The sequence below is a fragment of the Xyrauchen texanus genome, chromosome 1 (assembly GCF_025860055.1).
Source record: "Xyrauchen texanus isolate HMW12.3.18 chromosome 1, RBS_HiC_50CHRs, whole genome shotgun sequence".
Classification (NCBI taxonomy): Eukaryota; Metazoa; Chordata; class Actinopteri; order Cypriniformes; family Catostomidae; genus Xyrauchen; species Xyrauchen texanus.
The window spans coordinates 36,501,518-36,522,694 of record NC_068276.1 but is presented as its reverse complement, the minus strand read 5'-3'; the positions used below and the strand labels follow the sequence as shown (position 1 = coordinate 36,522,694).

The window sequence follows — 21,177 nt, the reverse complement described above, 5'->3', positions numbered from 1 at the left end:
ATATTTTAGCATCTAGGAAATTGGATGGTAACTCTTACACTCGCTTAGATCTTTGTCCTATTTACGAATCAGTCTGATCCGGGCTTGTGTCATGGTTGGCGGATGATTTCGTATAAAGTTCTAGCAAAAGTGGGGCCTGTTCTGTAGCATAAGATCTAAAAAATGTATCAGTAAAGCCGCCTAGTCCTGGAGCCTTGCTCCTCCAGGGTTTATCGCAGAATCAAGGTTATTTATTTTTGCTCAGTCATCAGTTTAGGAAGTTCTAATGGTTCCACAAAGTTTCTAATATCTTCATCAGTAGATGAAGACGTGGTTCTGTAGAGATCAAGATAGAATTCTTCAAAAGCATTATTAATATCAATGGCCGAGGTAAATATTTCACCACCAGCAGATTTTACTGAGGTAATGATAGAAAAAGTCTCTCTGTTTTATATATCTAGCCTATCTATCTTCTCTTCCAATTCCACGAGTTCTTGTGCTTTGGATTTTTTTACTGTATGATATGGCCCCTAAGAACTGCCTTACAAGTGCCTCCCAAGCCACTTCCACAGAAGATACTGAGGACCGGTTGGTCTCCATATAGACATTGATTTCAGCATTTAACATGTGTTGGAATTCAGGATTTTGCATTAAAGCTCCAACTATATGATTTATTTTTATCCATATGTAGCAACACCTCTAAACACAGCAGGGCAACTAAAGTGTGAGACTAAATAAGACTAAAATGTTTCTATTGAGCAATCAACAACGGATGAAATGAGGATATAGATATATACAGTATCTCACATAAGTGTAGACCTCACATTTTTGTAAATATCTGATTAAATCTTTTCATGTGACAACACTGAAGAAATGACATAACAGCGGCTTTTACAACAGTGTAAATTTGCTGTCCCCTCAAAATAACTCAACACACTGCCATTAATGTCTAAACCTCTGGCAACAAAAGGGAGTACACCCCTAAGAGAAAATGTCCAAATTGTGCCCAAAGTGTCAATATTTTGTGTGGCCACCATTATTTTCCAGCACTGCTTTAAGCCTCTTGGGCATGGAGTTCACCAGAGCTTCACAGGAGACCTTGTGCTCCTCCACCTTCCATTTGAGGATGCCCCACAGATGCTCAATAGGGTTTAGGTCTGGAGACATGCTTTGCCATTCCATCACCTTCACCCTCAGCTTCTTCAGCAAGGCAGTGGTCATCTTGAAGGTGTGTTTGGGGTCGTTATCATGCTGGAATACTGCCCTGCGTCCCAGTCTCCGAAGGGAGGGTATCATGCTCTGCTTCAGTATGTCACAGTACATGTTGGCATTCATGGTTCCCTCAATGAATTGTAGCTCCCCAGAGCTGGCAGCACTCATGCAGCCCCAGACCATGACACTCCCACCACCATGCTTGACTGTAGGCAAGACACACTTGTCTTTGTACTCCTCACTTGGTTTCCGCCACACACGCTTGACGCCATCTGAACCAAATAAGTTTATCTTGGTCTCATCAGACCACAGGACATGGTTCCAGTAATCCATGTCCTGTGGTCTGCTTGTCTTCAGCAAACTGTTTGCAGGCTTTCTTGTGCATCATCTTTAGAAGAGGCTTCCTTCTGGGACGACAGCCATGCAGACCAATTTGATGCAGTGTGCGGCATATGGTCTGAGCACTGACAGGCTGACCCCCCCACCCCTTCAGCCTCTGCAGCAATGCTGGCAGCACTCATACGTCTATATCCCAAAGACAACCTCTGGATATGACTCTGAGCACGTGCACTCAACTTCTTTGGTTGACCATGGCGAGGCCTGTTCTGAGTGGAACCTGTCCTGTTAAACTGCTGTATGGTCTTGGCCACTGTGCTACAGCTCAGTGTCAGGGTCTTGGCAATCTTCTTATAGCCTAGGCCATCTTTATGTAGATCAACAATTATTTTCTTCAGATCCTCAGGGAGTTCTTTGCCATGAGGTGCCATGTTGAACTTCCAGTGACCAGTATGAGGGAGTGCGAGAGCGATGACACCAAATTTAACACACCTGCTCCCCATTCACACCTGAGACCTTGTAACACTAACGAGTCACATGATATTAATGGCTGTGTGGTTGAGTGGACAGCAAATTTGCACTGTTATAGAAGCTGTACACTTACTACTTTACATTGTACAATTTACATTGAAATTACAAGTGTAATTTCTTCAGTGTTGTCACATGAAAAGATATAATCAAATATTTACAAAAATGTGAGGGGTGTACTCACTTTTGTGAGATACTGTATATATTAAATAAATCTATTCTAGAGTAAATCTTATGGACTGATGAAAAAAAATTATAGTCCCTACTAGATGGGTTCAAAAGTCTCCAGATATCTGTAAGACCAAGATTTTTTACACATCCTGTGAAGCATCAGTGTTGCTTTAGCAGGCTACACATTCTTACTCGAGCCAGCACTATAAAAAAAAAATCCCACACCATATCTTCCCAAATTTTTCAGCTTCCTGAAGAGATATGTGCGTGTCATGAAGAAATACTATATTATATTTCTTACGCTTAAGAAGAGAAATAACCTTCCTTCTTTATATGGGGTGCCCCAACCCATTCACATTCCTCAAGGAGAGAGACTCATATTAATATCTGACATTTTTACATATAAGAAAAATTTGATTGTGTGTCAAAAACAATATTATAAAAACCACATTCCAACATTAGTGCTACCCACAAAATCCAAACATCCCCCGGAACAAAACAAACAGAAAAAAGTAAAACGTGCACTCGACAGTGGCAACTGGCTTCCATCCCTCAAAACTCAAACAGTCCATGCACACCTACGAGAACCCCTGTGACAATTTTGCCTTTGGATTGCTCAAGTCTGGTGTTTCTATACACATTTTTGAAGACAAAATTACAAAGCAAAATATATTCTATCCAACAAACTCCAGCCAATAGGCGGAATAAACAGAAAGAGCAGGTAGATTCATCCATAAAACTGTCCTGAAGGTGTGACATTCTACAAAATAAACTCCAGCCACTAGGCAGAACCAGCACAAAAAAAGAGGTGCGCGGATTTCTCAAACAGTCAAGCGAATGTTCTGTGAGCCGGTCCACTCGGCTTCAACATGAATGCAAGCAAATTACTTACTCTAATGACTTTGCAAGAAATACTCCACAAAAGTAACTGGAGCAAACACAAAGAGCGTGTAGATTCATCCACAAAACTTTCCTGAAGGTGTTGCTCTACAAAATAAACTCCAGCCGATAGGTGGACCAAGCACAAAGAGCATGTAGATTCATCCATAATATTGACCTGAAGCTGTGCTACTCTACAAAATAAACTCCAGCTGCAAGACGGAGCCAGCACATAAAGATTGCACAGATTCTTCAAACAGTCAAGCGAATGTTCGGTGAGCCGGTCCACTTGGCTGCAACAGGAGCACAACAAGATGACCCACAAACTCCATTGACTTTGTGAAGGACATAGCTTGCTGTGGGCATGTAAATATATTACGTAGGGCTAGGATAAACTATTATTTTTTAAACGATTAATCTAGCGATTATTTTTCGATGCATCGATTAATCTAACGATTCATTTTTCCAGTCCGATTCGATTTCGATTCGATTATCTCCCCATTAATTGACTAATAGCAATTTATACATGTTGATTTACATATCTGAATGAAAAAAAAAAAATTCCTTAACATTGCAATATATGTTTATTGCTCTTAAAATTCCAAAACAAAAGACTATACAAGTGCAAAGTAATGCATTCTTAGTCAGAGGTAGCATTCAATTAAACCTTGAAGCCTTGAAAACACATAGTCCTAGCTTACTGAAACATAAAAATAACAACAACATATAGTAATACACTCTGCCACTCACCTTTTTCTTAAACTCAAAATTCAAAAATAAAATTCAAGTAAAAGTGTACAAGAGCAAAATAATGCATTCTGATGTCTAGCATTCAATAAAAAAAAATAAAAAGGTCACCCAGCCACCCTTTCTTAGAGCTATTGAAAGAATACAGTAACTATTGTAAACTTGGGGGCTTTAAGCTAATACAGAAAGTGCTTTTCCAACAAAAAATAAATAATGAAAATAAACATTCAGAATTCAACATTTATGTTGAACATACTGAAAAAAAGCATCTTCATTCACATGCAAATAACAACTTACACTCTGACACTTTCCTTTCACCTTAAGAATACTGTGTGTGTGTGCGCGCGCTTAATTTTTGAGTGAACCATCCCATAACGTATATAGAAAGTGGTTTGTCATCAGCCTCCAGCTGATATATATTTGGTATGTCTTTGGGTGTTTTCAAATGGAGGGGACATGGAATTGCCTAACCAACTGCATTAATGTGGTCAAGTTAGTTTCAGTTTCGCGAATTGCTTTTCTATTTCGATTAAAACGTACGTGAATGTGCTTTTGTAATAACTTTTGAGAAACTTTCGTTTTTTTTGTTTGATGTTGATTCACATATTTAACTTGTCTGATGTGTTACCACAAATGGCATTTTCAATGCCATAAATAGTAAGAACATATTAACTAACATTTTATTTCACTCAGAAACCAGTAGCGAGTAGGGTTGCAATGGTATGAGATTTTCACGGTATGATAACCGTCTCAGAAAATTTCATGGTTTCACAGTATCACGGTATACGGTATTACACAATTACTATTATTAGTGAAAACAGAAGGGTTATTTATTTATTTATTTTTGAGCAATCACTTTATTATAATTGAAACTTGAAACCATTTATTTTATTGAAGTATGTGTTACACTTTAAGAATGATGCGGCGTCCACTCTTGGTACATATGTGTAAAAAAAAGTCTCCCTTTTGAAAATAAATAAATAGAAAATATAAGAAAGCTAACAGAATTATAATAATAAATCTAATTATAAACATGATTAAAAAATAGCATGTAAATATAACATGTTATTTAACTAAAGCATGTAAATGTACATGTTAAATGAACTACTAAATGAAAAATAACATCGGCTGTGTGAGTTTTTGAAGTAATGTCCTATGATTATTAATATTTAACATATATTGTAAGTGCACGACAGTTAGACTGCTCCTGTCTGTCCCTTTATCTCAGTGCTTCTCAACTGGTTTTGCTTCAGGACAGATTTGACATTGGAAATCAAGTGTCGATAGATTCATAGATCAAACATAACCTGTATTTAATGTATCCTGGGTTGCATTTCCTTTTATGTTGCATAGTTTTGTTCATGGTTTTCCAGTACAAGGACATGCATTAAGTGACAATATTTTTGTTGTTGATGTCAAAATCTGCAGGAAGTTTTCTCTCCCCCTTTTAAAAATTGAAGAGCATATTTACTTATATGAGCCCATTATTATCCCATTTTCTTCCTTAATATCACATATTTATACACATTACACAGAAGGAAAGGCTCCTCATTACCATGATTAGGTCAGTGTGCTAGTCTTAAATAATGGTAATAATTATAATAATAAATTAATGTATTTATGAAAAATAAATACTAGCTAGTTAGATTAACATACAGGTGCAAAGGGACTTAAAATAAAAAATACATATGCATATTTGTCTCCGGCTTGCTTTTGCTCACATGTCAATGATGCCGAGATCTACTTTTATATTTAATTTAATCACTGAGAAGGTTTACCTGCAAAATTAGTAGCACCAAACATCACAAGCAGCCTCAAGAATGGACACGGAGTAGCTGTATAAGACTTTTCCTTGAGCAGAATATTGCACACGAGACGTGCATGGTTGCCAGATTGCACAAAATAAGTATAACATTAGGCGGAATATTTCCAATTTGCGCAAGTATAAATCTTAAACTTGGGGTGTTTCATCTCTTATCTGGCAACCTTGAGCATGTTAAATGCTTGTGGAGCCGTGTGACGTCCCAATGCAAGTTAACTGAAATATCCAATGAAAAATAAAAACGCTTTTATGATAAATGAGCCTAATCCAGCCCGCGGGCCGTATGGTGCCCATGTCTGCTTTAGCTGTTTACATCTACGTCGGCAGTCCTAAATAGTCTATATCTTGGGCGGCCGCTGAAATATCTTCAATGGGAGAACCATGGCATTGCTCTTTCCCTGCTGTCCGCGACCCAGTCCGAATAGACCAGTTGAGAAACACTGCTTTAACACACAATCATGTCAGACCCCCTCACCTTGCTTCTCTCAGACATTTTCTCCGCGCAAATGAGATTCTCCGTCCGGTTGCATTTTTTTCTCAATACCGTAGATAAGCAAATGTACATGGTACATTTCCATGGTACAAAACCATTTGGACAGGTACAAAACCGTCAATTTTCAAACCGTGGTATACCATGAAACCGGTATACCGCTGCAACCCTAGTAGCATCGTGAATCGGGTCCGATACCGCGCTCATGTACTTGTACTTGTAAAAATGCTCTGATACTTAAAACAGGTACCATCTGACATACAAATGTCATTACGTAAACATTAAGCGCACAGATTAAAATCACGTCATGTCCTAGTTTGATTATTTAACAGCAAAAGCTGTGTTTGCACGTGCAGCATTTTAAACATGAATGTTTGTGATGTGTAGAGCTGGTGTTGTGGTGACATAGAGACTCATACCTTTAAGAGATCCTTGGCTCATACATGGAAAAAACAGGCAGGTTTGTAGCAGATGAAAGCAGGCAGAGTGCTAATTAACTTTTTAGCACAAGTCATATAAAGACTACATATTTATTTGTTGTATAGTAGCCTTTTGCGGGTTATAATCACTGTGATTCACGTTTCAACCGACTTTTCTGGATTGGGAATCTGCCGTGATTAACTCGTTCAGAAAGAGTTCCTTGGTCTAAAACAAAGAAACACTTCAAAATAAAAGCTCTGGCAAAATAAAAGCTCAATTTAAATGAAAAAAGTATGACAGAAAAAGATCTCTATAACTGTATAGTTATGTAATTACTGTTGTACTACTACTACTACTAATAATAATAATAAATCAATAGTAACTGTATTATATTTAAGGTATATCTCACATCTGTGATGCTCTATTTTGCAACACTTTATTTGACAAATATAACTTTAATGTTATTTTGGATTGTGCTGTGATGTTCTGTATAAAATCACTTCACTTGATAAAAATAATAAAATTTTATGTTGAAAATTAATTGTTATACTTTCATTTGATTCAATTTTTAATTAAGTTAAACACAATTTTGATGATAAAACTTAATTAAAAATGTTGATATTGAGTAAAAAAAAAAAAAAAGATTTCGGTATTGGCGAGTACTAAAAAAAGTAGCGGTACTCGTACCTGTTCTCAAACAAATGGTATCGGGACATCCCTACATCAAATAAACAAGAAAAAGTTCAGAAGTAATCCAAAAGCAATCAGTATGATCCAGTATCTGTCTCGTCGTGGTGGCATTCGTCAGCGCTCTCTCCGTCACCCCAGCAGACCCCGACCCCTCTCCTCTAATCCAGACAGCCTCTCCCCTGGCCCCGCCCCCAGCATAGAGAACAGCGAGGCTGAATTTGAAGAGTTCGAGTAAGTAAACAAGCACAGACACATTAGGCCTGTTATAGGGGATTGTTCCTGAATCCTACCTGCTCACATCCGTGCCCAAAAATCTCTATGGATTTATTTTTCTCTTTTGTTGCTAGGCAACCCAACAAACATACAAGCAAGGCTCTAAATGCCAGAATCTTATCACTTCTGTTTTTCAACCACCCTGCTATTGAGCTTGCCAACAATTGTATCATATTTGCCCCTAGCACCTACACATTTTATGAGCATTTCATCTTGGATTGAAATGCTCTTTGTCTGATTCAGATGAGATAGAGTAATGTGCTGCTGTGTGCTCACTGCTTTTTTTCTTGTCTACTGCACAATTGTATTTTATAAATCAGGAAAGAATATTTCTTCTACTCTGTTGTGTTTTATAATAGAATATTTGTTGCATTTACTCAGGGGCTGTTCACACAGAACACATTTTTCTTCCGTTTCTTTTCCCATGCAGTGCTAGATAATGACTTTGACCATTGAACTGCGTCTTGCTGTTCATTTCAGCATCTCGCACAGGTGCGGTATTTCTCAGCACTATTTGTTTTCAGTGCAAGAACACTTGTCTGAATTGTCACTAAGCAATAAAACTTTTCCAGTATATACTTTTATTATATCCAATAATTTATTATTTAAGTGACTCTATGAAGTCCCAACACATTTTAAATATGCAAATATGTGTTTTACAAAGCAGGCAGAGGTCTGCGTTCAGGGCTGTGTTAAGAGCTTCCATTGACGGGACCATTAACACACCAAAACATTTCTCTCTTTCCATCCCTCCAACTCCTCCACTAGTTCAATATAAGCTTTTCTCTCCACTCCAAACCACGCATCCCCTCTGCCCTGCTCTTTCTCTTTTTTTTTGGCACGGATTAGATGCCCTCCTCTGAGCTGATGAATAATTCCACCCGCTGGCTGAAGAGTTCAGCATTCACTGCCGCTTGGGACCACAGATCCATATTCATCAGAATACTTACGAAACCCATCAGTCTTTCAGTTAGCCTTCATATTAATATTTATATCTACCATAAATGTCCTCTTTTCTGTCTATCAATCATTCCCACTCTTACCTTGTAAGCGTATTAATGTTCTCACTCATCTGAGAAGTGATTGGAGAGACATTTGCTCTAGTTATGGGGTAGATTTAAGTGTTTTCAAACTTTTACTCAACTTAACATAATTACAACAGACAAATAATTTTAAGCAGGTTGTATTGACCTATTGATTATTGTTGCTGATTGTTGTTCTGCATATGTGTGTTTGTGTTTAGGGACAATGGAAGCAGACATTGGGCTCACCGTAATGCACGTACGTCTGCCCCATCCCTTGGTCGCTTTGTCCCTAGGTAAGAAGAGGACATTTTTAGTCTGTTTATTCCACAGAAATGCATTCTAATGTGTTACACAACCTCAAATCTTGAAGCCTTTCTCATATTATTTCACTTTCTCGCTCTCAGACGGTTCCTCCTCCCTGAGTTTTTGCCACATGCTGGAATCTTCCACGAGAGAGGGCAGCCAGGCCTGGCAACACACTCATCTGTCAATAGAGTCCTCGCAGGTATGTTCGCCCTCTAACATACCTGGAAGTTATCTAATATTAGATGGGTCGTAAACTAGTTGAAGGATTTTTAGGTATGAAACTTCCCAAAAATGTTTGTGTAATGTCCTGTGTAAGGTCGATGACAAGCACTAATACGCCCACTCGCTGTGCTATTTTGGCTAGGAGGGCTCTCAGCAGAGCTCTTTTGCTACAGTCGAATTAGCTTTGACTTTGCCGCATTAAAGAGATAGTTCATTATCTATTCATACTTGTTTTGCTTCAAACACATAAGATTTTTTTTTCTGTCTTACACAAAAGAAGTTATTTAGTATTAGGGCTGGAATGAAAAGTTTGTATTATCAACAAGGTTGACAAGTATTTTCCCTGTCGAATGTTCGTGTTATCTCATGGGATGTAACATGAGATGCAGCTTGCATTTCAGATGGACTCCAAAGAGCCCAAATGTAAAGCAAATTATGGGCAAATTATACAGCACAGGGTTATTTTTTGAAAAATGCCTCAACCAGCTGCATCTGATATGCCATTGAACATCTTTGTCACCTACAGTCAACAACTTTTAAAAGTGTGGAAGTAACAGATGGAGATTGAATGTAAATATCCAGACATTGTTTGTTTATGCCAGTACTGCTAATACAAAAAAAAAAAAAGTTGTACTGATGTTACAACTACTTCCTCTTTTGAGTGTTTTCGTGTGCAGACATCCTTGTAATATCCTTTTTACTTCAAAGATACCACTCCCCAAATCAACACAATGCAATTTTCTACAAAACAGTTTGCTGCTTTTGCACACAAGGACTCTCTCTCTCTCTGACTCTCTCTCTCTCTCTCTCTCTCTCTCTCTCTCTTTCTCACTCTCTCTCTCTCTCTCTCTCTCTCCCCCCCTCTCTCCCACACAGAGAGGCATCTTCAGCCCACACTAATTGCAGTGTGTGAGATGAGGTTCAGAAATGCTCCTCTCCAAACCCTATCCAGCTCACACAGAAAAGAGCATCAGAGCTTCACTTAACAGAGCATCATTTGTTCAGTCTGTAAAATGCAGCTCTGATGTAATACATGCACATTTCAATGCTGGAACAGTTGTTACAGGTTTCTGGCAGGTTTTTGTGTGATAAGATGAATTACTACAATTTATTGTAACATTACAACTTAGATTTCAGTAATTGTCAAGTACACTGAGGGCAAACTATAATCATATAGAATTTTTGGTTTCTAAATAGAGAATTACAATACACAACATCCAAGAATCAGATCGTATCACCCCCAACCCCCTTCCAAGCTTTCTCCTTCACTAACTACTCTCAGACAAATTTATATAAGCCCCACAGTTTGTAAGTACACAGTTAGTATACTCACTTCTTTTCATATGACCAGAATTCCATATCTCTCACTCTCCCCCCAGTTTTATGAATGTTATTTCATTGAAGTGTTTTAAAGGTGCACTGTTTTTGCTTGTGTCATTTTGGACTTTCAGTGACACGTAGTGGTGTGGATGCAGCATCATTCAAAATCAATAGTTTGCACATACAGATACCATTGTAAAAATTCACTATTCACAATCAGCCATGATTAACTTAATCCCAGAGTAAAAGTGTCCAATAACAAGATGGTTACTGAGATTAAGCGAGTAGTATTCAGCTTGTCATATGATTCTAAAATGGCAGCCCCCATGAGGGTGCCTCTGCCCCATGTAGAATAAAACAGCTTTTATAAGGTTACTAATATAACTAGAGTCCTCATCTCTTATGAGCGATTTTATACATATGTATTTTAATTAAAATTAATTTGTTTAGGAATACAACTCTTTTTTTTTTCTGAGTGCACCTTTAAAAGTTCATACTCTAGACTGGCTTTCCATCTGTAAGTCTGATGTCACAGTGAAATACAGCAGTAATAAAGCAATAAATCACGTGAGGTAAATAACTTGTGGCAACAGCAATATGATGTAAGACACCAATGTTCAGTATAGGAATTTAATTTACTTGCCTAACAGTTGGCTCTTCACTGTTGCCATGCAGCATAAGGATCAAAGATCATTCTTTGCACTTACAAATCCATGTTTAAAGTGTTGTAACCCAGTTCAAGCCAAATTGCAATATTATAAACATTAAAGTCTTTTCACACTATGCTTAACCCTGGGTCAGGACCACTTTTAACCATGAGTAATGAAGCCTTGCTTCAGAGCAGGGCTAGCACAGCTTATGCAACATAATTATTTTTCTACTATGTTTCAGAAGACTTCACCAGAGCAAATATACGTGTCAACATTTCCAAGTTATTGAAATGGGTTACATGCTCGTCCCATGCTGTACTTGTTCAATTAATGTTATTAACATTGAATTAAATAATGTTAACCCAGGATTTACAAATGTACTGTGTGAAATTTTGAAACCTGACTACCTAGGATTAATTGCTAAATCAGGGTTGGAACAGTGTAAAACATTGAACATGAGGATTACCTTTACCCAGGATTAAAAAAGATCCTGAGGTAACAATTTTAAGTATCTCAAGCCCATTTTACCAGGTTTGAGGCAACATGGTGCATTATAAAATTCAGTCGAAGTGTGGTCACGTCTATCTATTGTCTCAAAATATGTTCAGAGTACATAATCTGTTCTCATGCTCAGAGCTCGGTTTCATTTCTCATTGCAAAGCTATGTGCACGTCAACCCGAGATTTTATTATGTCAGATACCAAAAATTTATTATTGGAGCCTAAACAAAACAGTGCATATGTTCTGGACTTTTCCTTTGAAAGGGTACGTCAATATTTGTTAGTATGTGTGTTTATTTAGTATTGTTTAACTACAGATCAGAACTGTGGTAAAGCCAGAGCCAGAGGGCTTTACAATGTAGTGGCTAATAAATGAAGGGGTATTGATGGAGTACAGTGATCCTCTCTAATGCAGCCCAACTCTGATCCATTCAGTCCTGCTCCACCCAGCACTGCAGGCCTATCAGATCCCTCTGGCTTTCATTGTCAGAGTGAAACCCAGTTTATATGGACTTTTCAGAGCATGAAAAACTGCAGCACAGACCCGATTAACTTTAATGGAAAGGTCCTTTCACCAGACTCTCTCTCTCTCTCTCTCTCTCTCTCTCTCTCTCTCTCTCTCTCTTCTGCTCTGTTGGGTCAGTGCTGAAGAGGCTGTATTTATGAAGCATATGACAGGATTCTGCTGCTTGGACAAATTGGTTATTTACGTTTTGGTGTGTGAATAAAATTTTTACCGTATTAGAAAGCACTGTTATAAATAGTAATTGTTTCTTATGAAGAAATGTGCTTTTCTTGGTAATCGCCCTGAGTTGTACGAGACACATACAGTGACCTTGTTTAGCACATACACCACATGCCATACAAAGATTCCCTTGGGTAAGCTTTCCTTAATAGGCCCAGCAGAGCCGCTCTTAAAACACAGCTGAGTCTATGGAGAGTTCAGGTGAGGTCTCTTTTTCCCTCTCCATTTTTCTCTTGTTCCTTGTCTCTGTCTTTCTGGACAGCTCCAGGTAGTGACCCGTTTTTGAAAGGTGCAGCATCAGTAATGCCCCTCAGCTGCTCTTTATTCTTTCAGTGGCAAAACATACAATATAGGGGTCAGGGGTCACATACCCAAAGAATTTCCCGTATATGTGTGAGGGGATTCTGATAGTGAGTGCTGTTGAGCGAGACAAGAGCTATGTTTGGAATGGAATACTTGCTTTGAATACTTTGATAGTATGTGAAACAGAGCCTATTATGCATCAATACAAATTTCAAGCAGTGGTATGCTACAAAGTTTTCACATTACATTATCATGTATGTTTAATTCAGCAAGTGACGTCCAGTTATTATGGAAATAAATGTGGTTATTTTACATTTTTATAAAAAATTTATTTGTTAAAAATCAGAATGTTAACATGCACTTGAAAAGTTTGAATTCAGTTGGACTAAATAATTTGTCTTTTTAAAATGTCATGTAAATGCTTTTAAGTTGTGCTGAAATCTTACCAGTCTTATTTCTGTGATGTCAGACCAATAGACCTAATTCAATTGTAGCTTGCATTCATCCAGCATTTATACATATTAATCAGACCACAATTGGCTTTGGCATTGTGAGCATGCTTCGAAAAATAGAGGTGACATTCCTCTTTGTAGTCTGATCAAATAATGAGTCAAGAAGATGATAACAATTGCAGCTATTAATTCTGGTTCATTCATCACATTGAAAAGAATGGTCAAGATGACAGTTCAAATATAGTAGGTTATGTTGGTATTCTAATGCCTCAGAAAAGTGCATACTTTATACAAACTATATTGCAGAAATAGAGAATACATGTAAGCCATTCTGAACAAAACCTACATGTTTAAATGTGTTCTCTAGCAAATCATATAATCACAAACATTTCTTAAACACATTTGATGGATGCATTTGTTCTAAAAGCTTTGGTGGGTGGCATATCCGAGGCTTTTCCTGACTGAAGTGTCAACATATTTAATTTGATAACATATTTAATGAGTTGATATTTCAATTAAGGTTCTCCATTTTCAAACGATATTGCCGTTTCATTCCTTCGACACTCAGCAACAGCCTCTGGGTAAAGTAAAAGAGGATGCAGGCTGTTAGATCTGTTGTTCATGCAATCAAAACATATCCAGATGACAGAGCATTAAGACACGCTGGGCTATTGAACCATATCCAGACAACATTGCAGTGATCATGCCAGCTGGAATGGAGACTAGTTAACAGCTTTAACGGCTTTCCTACTCTGTGTGAAAAGGTGCAGACCTGACCTCCTCTGTGCTAACTACCTGAGTGTTGAAACTGAAATTGGTGGTGAGCAGAAGTTTAATCAGCCAGCAGGGCAGAAAGTGCTGATACTGCCAAGACTCTGTTAAACTAATCATCCAAACTTTCAAAATATCTCCCAGACTTGTATAACAGTGAGCCATTTTACACAACAATTATGAGGTTCACACAATAATAAATGAAGCCTAGTGTCAAGAGAATGTGAGATGAATGAATGAGTGTTTGGCTGAGACATCAGAGTTTTTTATGACAAGTTGAGATGGTTTGTGTGTATAAATGTGCCTCTGAATCTCTGCTGTTTAGCCACCTGTGGAGAAATCTCTCCTCTCTGAACTACACCTGACAGATCAACCACCTTCAAAAATACACACTCACTTTCCTTCTTCTCTTTTTAGCCTTTTATAAAGTCTACTTATTGAAGCCTTAAAGGGGACAATTTTGCAAAATTCAAAACATTTGAACATAAATGTGTGTTGGCAGTGTGTGTACACAACCACCCTATAATGATAAAAATCCACCCAGTCCTTTTTTTTTTTTTTATCCCCATTAATCATAAGCACTGTCTCAGAACAAGCCGCTTGCAGATTCTGTACAATGTGACATGACTTTGTACAAGCCCTGCCCACGACGGACACTGCCGACGGACATGTTTGTTTGTTAGTGTTGTTTTGTTATAGCGCATAGCGAAAATTGTAACAGTATTTACAGTTAGTGTGTGTGTGTGTGTGTGTGTGTGTGTGCTCATCCATCATTGCAAAACTGCTGAAAAAACTCTACAACAAATAAATACATTTAACAAATAACCATTCGTAAACTTCCTGGTTCATTCTCAAAGTTGTTACTTATGAAGGAGTCTCTCCCTCATCAGTGTCTGACTCCAGTTCAAACATATAGGCCAGAACACCACTATTATCACTGTCAGTCATACTGCTTATGATGTCTAGTTATCTGAAACAGAGAATGTCAAAACTCCGCCATTTGCATTTAAAGACACACACACAAAAACAGCTTGTTTTATTCCAACCCAAAAATTGGCATTTTCAACATGGTATAATAAATGATCTGTAGAGTATTTTGAGCTGAAACGTCACAGACACATTCTGGGGACACCAAAGATTTAAATTACATCTTGTGAAAAGGGGCATAATAGGTGCCCTTTAAAAGATCAATCAGCCATCTGAGTGAAACTTTGCCAAGTCTGAGTAACATTGACATTGTTGTAACATTGTACAAAGTGAATTGTTTAAAGATCCCCTTTGGTGGTTTTATATATTTATTTATGTTTGGCTAATTTTCTAGTTTAATTTAGTCCACACAAGCAGTGTTTCTGAAAAATAACATTATGACAACTCAAAACAATGCAAAGAATGGTAAAATGTTTTAAAATAACAAGCAATAATTATTCTTGTTCTGACTAAATACCAAATTACTGTAGCATTAGTATTGTTATATTGGCTTGTGGAAAGACATGTAAAAATTGTACTTACCTTGGACATACAGTAAGTGACCTGCTCCATCATTTTGAGTCACTTTGTCCGAGAAACACATTTAAATAATTTGATCAGCAAACAATTAAATTATTATATCTAATTTTGGTGCATAAAATTCTAAATGTGTTTTTGGTCAAAGTGGCTCAAAATTATGGAGCAGGTCACATATCAGCTCAGAAATGTTAACCTTTTTACTGTTTATGTACTATACAAATTGTTAAGGTTCACTGGATGGAATACTGTTCACTAGAAGGGATCGTTTGAACCAGGTGTTTTGAAGTACTACTTCATGCTTGCCTATTTTATTTTATTATTTTTTAATCTATGTAAGTCTAATATAAATGACTACATAAATTAATGTAGCCCCCAGTGGCCCTGCAACCTCTGTCCACTTTATTAAATTCAACTCATGCACATGGCGCTTCCAAAGGTTTATTCTTGTAAACTCTGTCTGTTCTTCATCTGTTCTTCCCCACTCCTCCAAACCATCTCTAAAGTAGGAACAAGCTGCAGTAAAGTGAGTAATAATTTGCTTTCAAAAGATGAATTGGTGTCAAACAGGTTTTCACATGTCATTCAGCTAATGACTTTTATGGTGTCATTTCTCTTTGATTTGCCTGTTTTTGACCAGTGCAACGAAAGGATATAGAAGGTGGAAGGTTTCAGTTTCAGTAGAAGTACTCATCATTACCATTCTATCCATCACCAATCCCCCTTTTAAAAGCTTGCTTTTTGTATCATTTGTCTTGCATAATGTCCCTGTCAGTATGGCTGAAACTTTCTAACAGTTCTTGTGCTTCAAAGATTGTGAACTGTGTATGGTTTTGCTATGGATAAGTACTCTCTCAATTGTCATGCTAGGAATCTATGCTTTTTGCTAATGGGGTCATATCATATATTCTTTTTTATTTTTTCCCTGAGGTCATACTTTAGTTTTTATGACCATTTTCCACCCTCTCTCTGACCCTTTGCTGCTGTACCTTTAAGTCTACTATAGACACACCCTCTTCACATGTTAAACGACCTTCAGTGCTGTACTGCTCTTATACTGGTGAGCTGTGTTTGCTGTTTAGTCCTATATATTTTCTAACCCCCCATCCTTCCATAACAGCCTAAACAGCATAAGTAATATTATTTAAAATGAAATTGTCTGGCCTATTTCTTTTGTAATACCTCACTGTGACTGGGAGACCCAAGTTTATAAATACTGGAAAGGTGTTGTTGATGTGTAAATGTAGGCAGTCTTATGTGTTCCAAAACTGCTAAGGATTTCATCTGTCTGATGCTAGAAAGTTGCAGAATTAATTGTTTTTACAGTAGTTTCAATAAATGGTCTTTTTGCTCTGAGGAGGAACTTTGATTCTTCATATTGTCCCTCAAGTTATTTATAGTAACTTGAAGTGAGCTTTTAGCTAGACTGGTCTCGGTTTACAGACGCATCACTTTCTGATGTGTTGTATTTTGGTATAAGTTGAAGAGTCCATAGCATTGTGGTTCCCAAAGGGTCTGTTATTGCGAGAGGAGCTCTCCAGCTCATTAGTCCATCGCTGTTAGAGCAGCTTCTGGAAGCTCTGTCTGAATGCCAGCTCGCTGCACCTGGGTGTCTGTGGGCTGTAATGGGCAGACAACTGAGTGCAGGGAGAAGCTGTGTAATAGATATTTATGTCTGCATTATGTCTCCTTGATTCAAGGTTATAAGAGGCAAATCTAATCTGCTAGCCTGTCCCAGGATCAACCCTCTACTGGCAAATGAACCTCTTAGTATACTGTTTGGTCAAAGCCTTCCCTCCTCCCTTCTGTAATTATTGTGACAGGGCTGAGCGTAGAAGAGGACAGCCCGACGTTTCTTTGTTTACTTCTCAGAAGAGTTATGTTGCATGCAGGGACATGTATTAAATTCAGTCTGTGTTTGTCTGATTTGCTAAGTGCCCAGAGAGTAAAATAGTTTATATAACCATTAGTGCACTCTTCACAGATGAAGCTAGATTCCTGAGGCAAAACTACACTTAGTTGTTATTGTCTAGATCAGATGCACAAGGCAATTTGCAGATTTATTAAACTGAGTTTCATTTTTATGGCTGATTTTTATCCTTTAACTTTAATGTGGCAACAAGTATAGACAGTGAATCATTTGGCCTGTATTAGTTGGGCCAGTAATATTAATTTGCTTGGGTTGCACTTAGGGACCCTTTAAACCACAACACAATGCAGAAAGCCTCTTTAGTTAAATATAACAAGATATGCTTTGTACTTGTAAACTGGTGCTGTTATTATGGTTAGATATAAGGACCATGCCTTATTTTAAAATAGCACACTGTTGCTCCCAAATCAATTTAGTTAGCTCACCAAGAGATACAATTGTGACATTTCAAGCTGCATTTCATTCATTAGACTTGTAGTATGTTGCTCAAAACATCAAGTTTTTGGGGTCTTGGTAGCTCAGCGAGTTAAGACGCTGACTGCCACCCCTGGAGTCACGAGTTCGAATCCAGGGTGTGCTGAGTGACTCCAGCCAGGTTTCCTAAGCAACTAAATTGGCCCGGTTGCTAGGGTGGGTAGAGTCACATAGGGTAACCTCCTCATGGTCGCTGTAATGTGGTTTGCTCTCGTTGGGGCACGTTGTGAGTTCTCTCTTGGTTAGCTTATTAAATTGATTTTTGAGCAATAGTGTGCCGAATTTAGTGTGTGCTTTCATAGATATCATTTTTAGTCGTGCAACTTAATCAAAATGTTTTGGAGGTGCGTGTTTTCTCTATTATATATTTATTTGTTCAAATTGTTGTATCTGTAATATGTGATAGTGGTCAACCGATATTGCAGAGATCAATATTTTTGTATTTTTCTTATTATTGGCATTGGCATCAGTTTGCATGTGAAGAAGCTGTTTGAGACATGTAAACAACCAAAATTATTTTTGTTGTTTTGTTCCATAGTATTAACTGACTTTAAATGTCTAATGATGAAAAAAGGCAAATATCAAATAAAACCATCTAAACAAAACTGTTACAGATCTTTCAAAAATGTAATTCATAAACCTGTTTTCTAATTAAAATTCTAAATAAAAGTTAATGTAATTTTTGAGCAATTCTATCTACATGTTTATTATCATATTCAATTTTACAATATTTATATGTATCAGCAAGTCCATCTTGCTCTCTAGATATCGGCATTGGACATTAAAAACCCACATTGGTCGATCGCTAATATGTGTCTGATCTTCTTTTAAGGTGCTGTTATTGGGGATGGTCAATCAGCAGTGGCCAGCAACATTGCTAACACCACCTATCGTCTGCAGTGGTGGGACTTCAGCAAATTCGATTTGCCTGAGATCAGTAATGGTAAGTGTTTGAAGGGCAGTATCAAAACTAATAATGACAAATAGGCTGTCATATAATCTATTATGTCTTGTGTGGCATTTTCAGTAAGGCACATTAATGTTCCTTCTGATATTTAATATTTGCCATGCGTCCATCCACCCATTCAGAAACACAAAAATGCTTCAGTACCCCACAGTGTTGAGGGAATCGGAGCTATGGAAAAGGCTGCACTGTGAAAGAGTAGCTGGAGAGAAAGGTAGGTGTGTGCACTCCACTGAGTGCAAGAGTACAGCTGATGGAGGGCAGATGCCATAGAGAGAAGAGGAAATTGGCCACATTTTAGAGTCATTTTCTTCCCCGCCTCTCTCTTTCTTTCCCTCTATCATTGTGTGTTACTGGAAGCTCTTGGCGATTTCCCAGGGCTGATTACAAGATTGCTGAGCGATTCTTGTTATCTGGGGTTGATCTCACACCTGGCAGCACTTAGGCACTAACATCTGTTCAGCCTGTGAGAATCTTTAATATCTCAGAAAACAAAGGTTGGCATCCCTTAGGGCATGTGCACACTGCCAGATATAGAGTAGAAATTTTTTATTGTGAATGCTGTGTTTGTGTTTTTTACTGGTGTGAAGAAAGTTAGAATAAAAAAAAGTTAATCATTGTAAAATTCTGTTTGACCTTTACTTATATATATAAACCCAGATGTGCCGGTCTTGATGATGATCTATTGATGGATGAGGAGTTATATTGGTCAGTTCTATCAGAGACCAATAATTCATACATTCACAGATCTGCCACAGACAGTACATTAAATCTGATACAGATCAAACTGCACTGGGGATATAGTCTTAAATGCAACACAAATATAATGCAGAAGAGCACAATGCAAATCATACATGGAAAAGTACAACCTAGTGCATTTCAAGTCTGGTTCAATCAGAGGACATTAAAGGTTTGTTGGAATATTTGTTGAATCTATTCAAACACACAGGATTATTTGGGAAAACCTAGGGCTGCCCCCGACCAAAGATTTTCCTAGTTGACTAGGAAAGTTTAAGTTAGTTAGTCGACTAGTTGTCACATGTTTATGATATTAATTTAATTACTTAAATATATGTTTTTTGGGGGGCATCAGAAAATGGTTTGAGTTCCAGGACTGAGAAAGAATGTTATAAGTAACATTGCTAACACTGTTCTACATTTCAGAGAAATAAGAAACCATAATAATGAGCCTTTATAATATGCAGCACCACCTAGAACATAGGCCTGTTCGTGGAGGTTCTGTAGCACATCCCTTTTGAGATACAGTCACTAAACTTCGTACACATATGGATCTCATCAAGCCGGACAACTTTCGCATGACAGATATTAGCTCTGCCTAAAAGGAAGTGTGCCATTCTGGATTGTGTGAAATGCATGCTCTGGAATTTGTAGGGCTGCCCCCGACCAAAGATTTTCCTAGTCGACTAGTAGTCGTTAGGTTAAGCCATTAGTCGACTAGGCGCACATTTGTGATATTAATTGAATTACTTACAGGTGAAACTCGAAAAATTAGAATATCGTGCAAAAGTTCATTAATTTCAGTAATTCAACTTAAAAGGTGAAAGTAATATATTATATAGACTCATTACAAGCAAAGTAAGATATTTCAAGCCTTTATTTGATATAATTTCGATGATTATGGCTTACAGCTTATGAAAACCCCAAATTCAGAATCTCAGAAAATTAGAATATTACATGAAATCAAAAAAAAAAAAGGATTTTAAATACAGAAATGTCGGCCCTCTGAAAAGTATAATCATGCATATGTACTCAGTACTTGGTTTGGGCCCCTTTTGCATTAATTACTGCCTCAATGCGGCGTGGCATGGATGCTATCAGCCTGTGGCACTGCTGAGGTGTTATGGAAGACCAAGATGCTTCAATAGCGGCCTTCAGCTCTTCTGCATTGTTTGGTCTCATGTCTCTCATCTTTCTCTTGGCAATGCCCCATAGATTCTCTATGGGGTTCAGGTCAGGCGAGTTTGCTGGCCAATCAAGCACAGTAATACCATGGTCATTGAACCAGGTTTTGGTACTTTTGGCAGTGTGGGCAGGTGCCAAGTCCTGCTGGAAAATGAAGTCAGCATCTCCATAAAGCTTGTCTGCTGAAGGAAGCATGAAGTGCTCTAAAATGTCCCTGTAGATGGCTGCGTTGACTCTGGACTTAATAAAGCACAGTGGACCAACACCAGCCGATGACATGACTCCCCAAACCAACACAGATTGTGGAAACTTCACACTGGACTTCTTGCATCTTGGATTGTGTGCCTCTCCATTCTTCCTCCAGACTCTGGGACCTTGGTTTCCAAATGAGATGTAAAATTTGCTCTCATCAGAAAAGAGGACTTTGGACCACTGAGCAACAGACCAGTTCTTTTTTTCTTTAGCCCAGGTAAGACGTTTGACATTTGAAGCCCATGTCCAGGACCCGTCTGTGTGTGGTGGCTCTTGATGCAGTAACTCCA

The 21,177-nt window shown here is 37.9% G+C and overlaps 1 protein-coding gene across 1 annotated transcript in view; it reads left to right on the top strand.

Annotated features, from left to right (window-relative positions):
- LOC127647377 (activating molecule in BECN1-regulated autophagy protein 1A-like) overlaps window positions 1-21,177 on the top strand; it is a 95,874-nt gene that overhangs the window by 25,425 nt on the left and 49,272 nt on the right. The window contains exons 9-11 of the mRNA XM_052131581.1: window positions 8,791-8,865; window positions 8,977-9,077; window positions 18,581-18,691. Of these exons, the coding sequence (XP_051987541.1) occupies window positions 8,791-8,865; window positions 8,977-9,077; window positions 18,581-18,691 (287 nt within the window). The remainder of the gene's footprint in view (window positions 1-8,790; window positions 8,866-8,976; window positions 9,078-18,580; window positions 18,692-21,177) is intronic.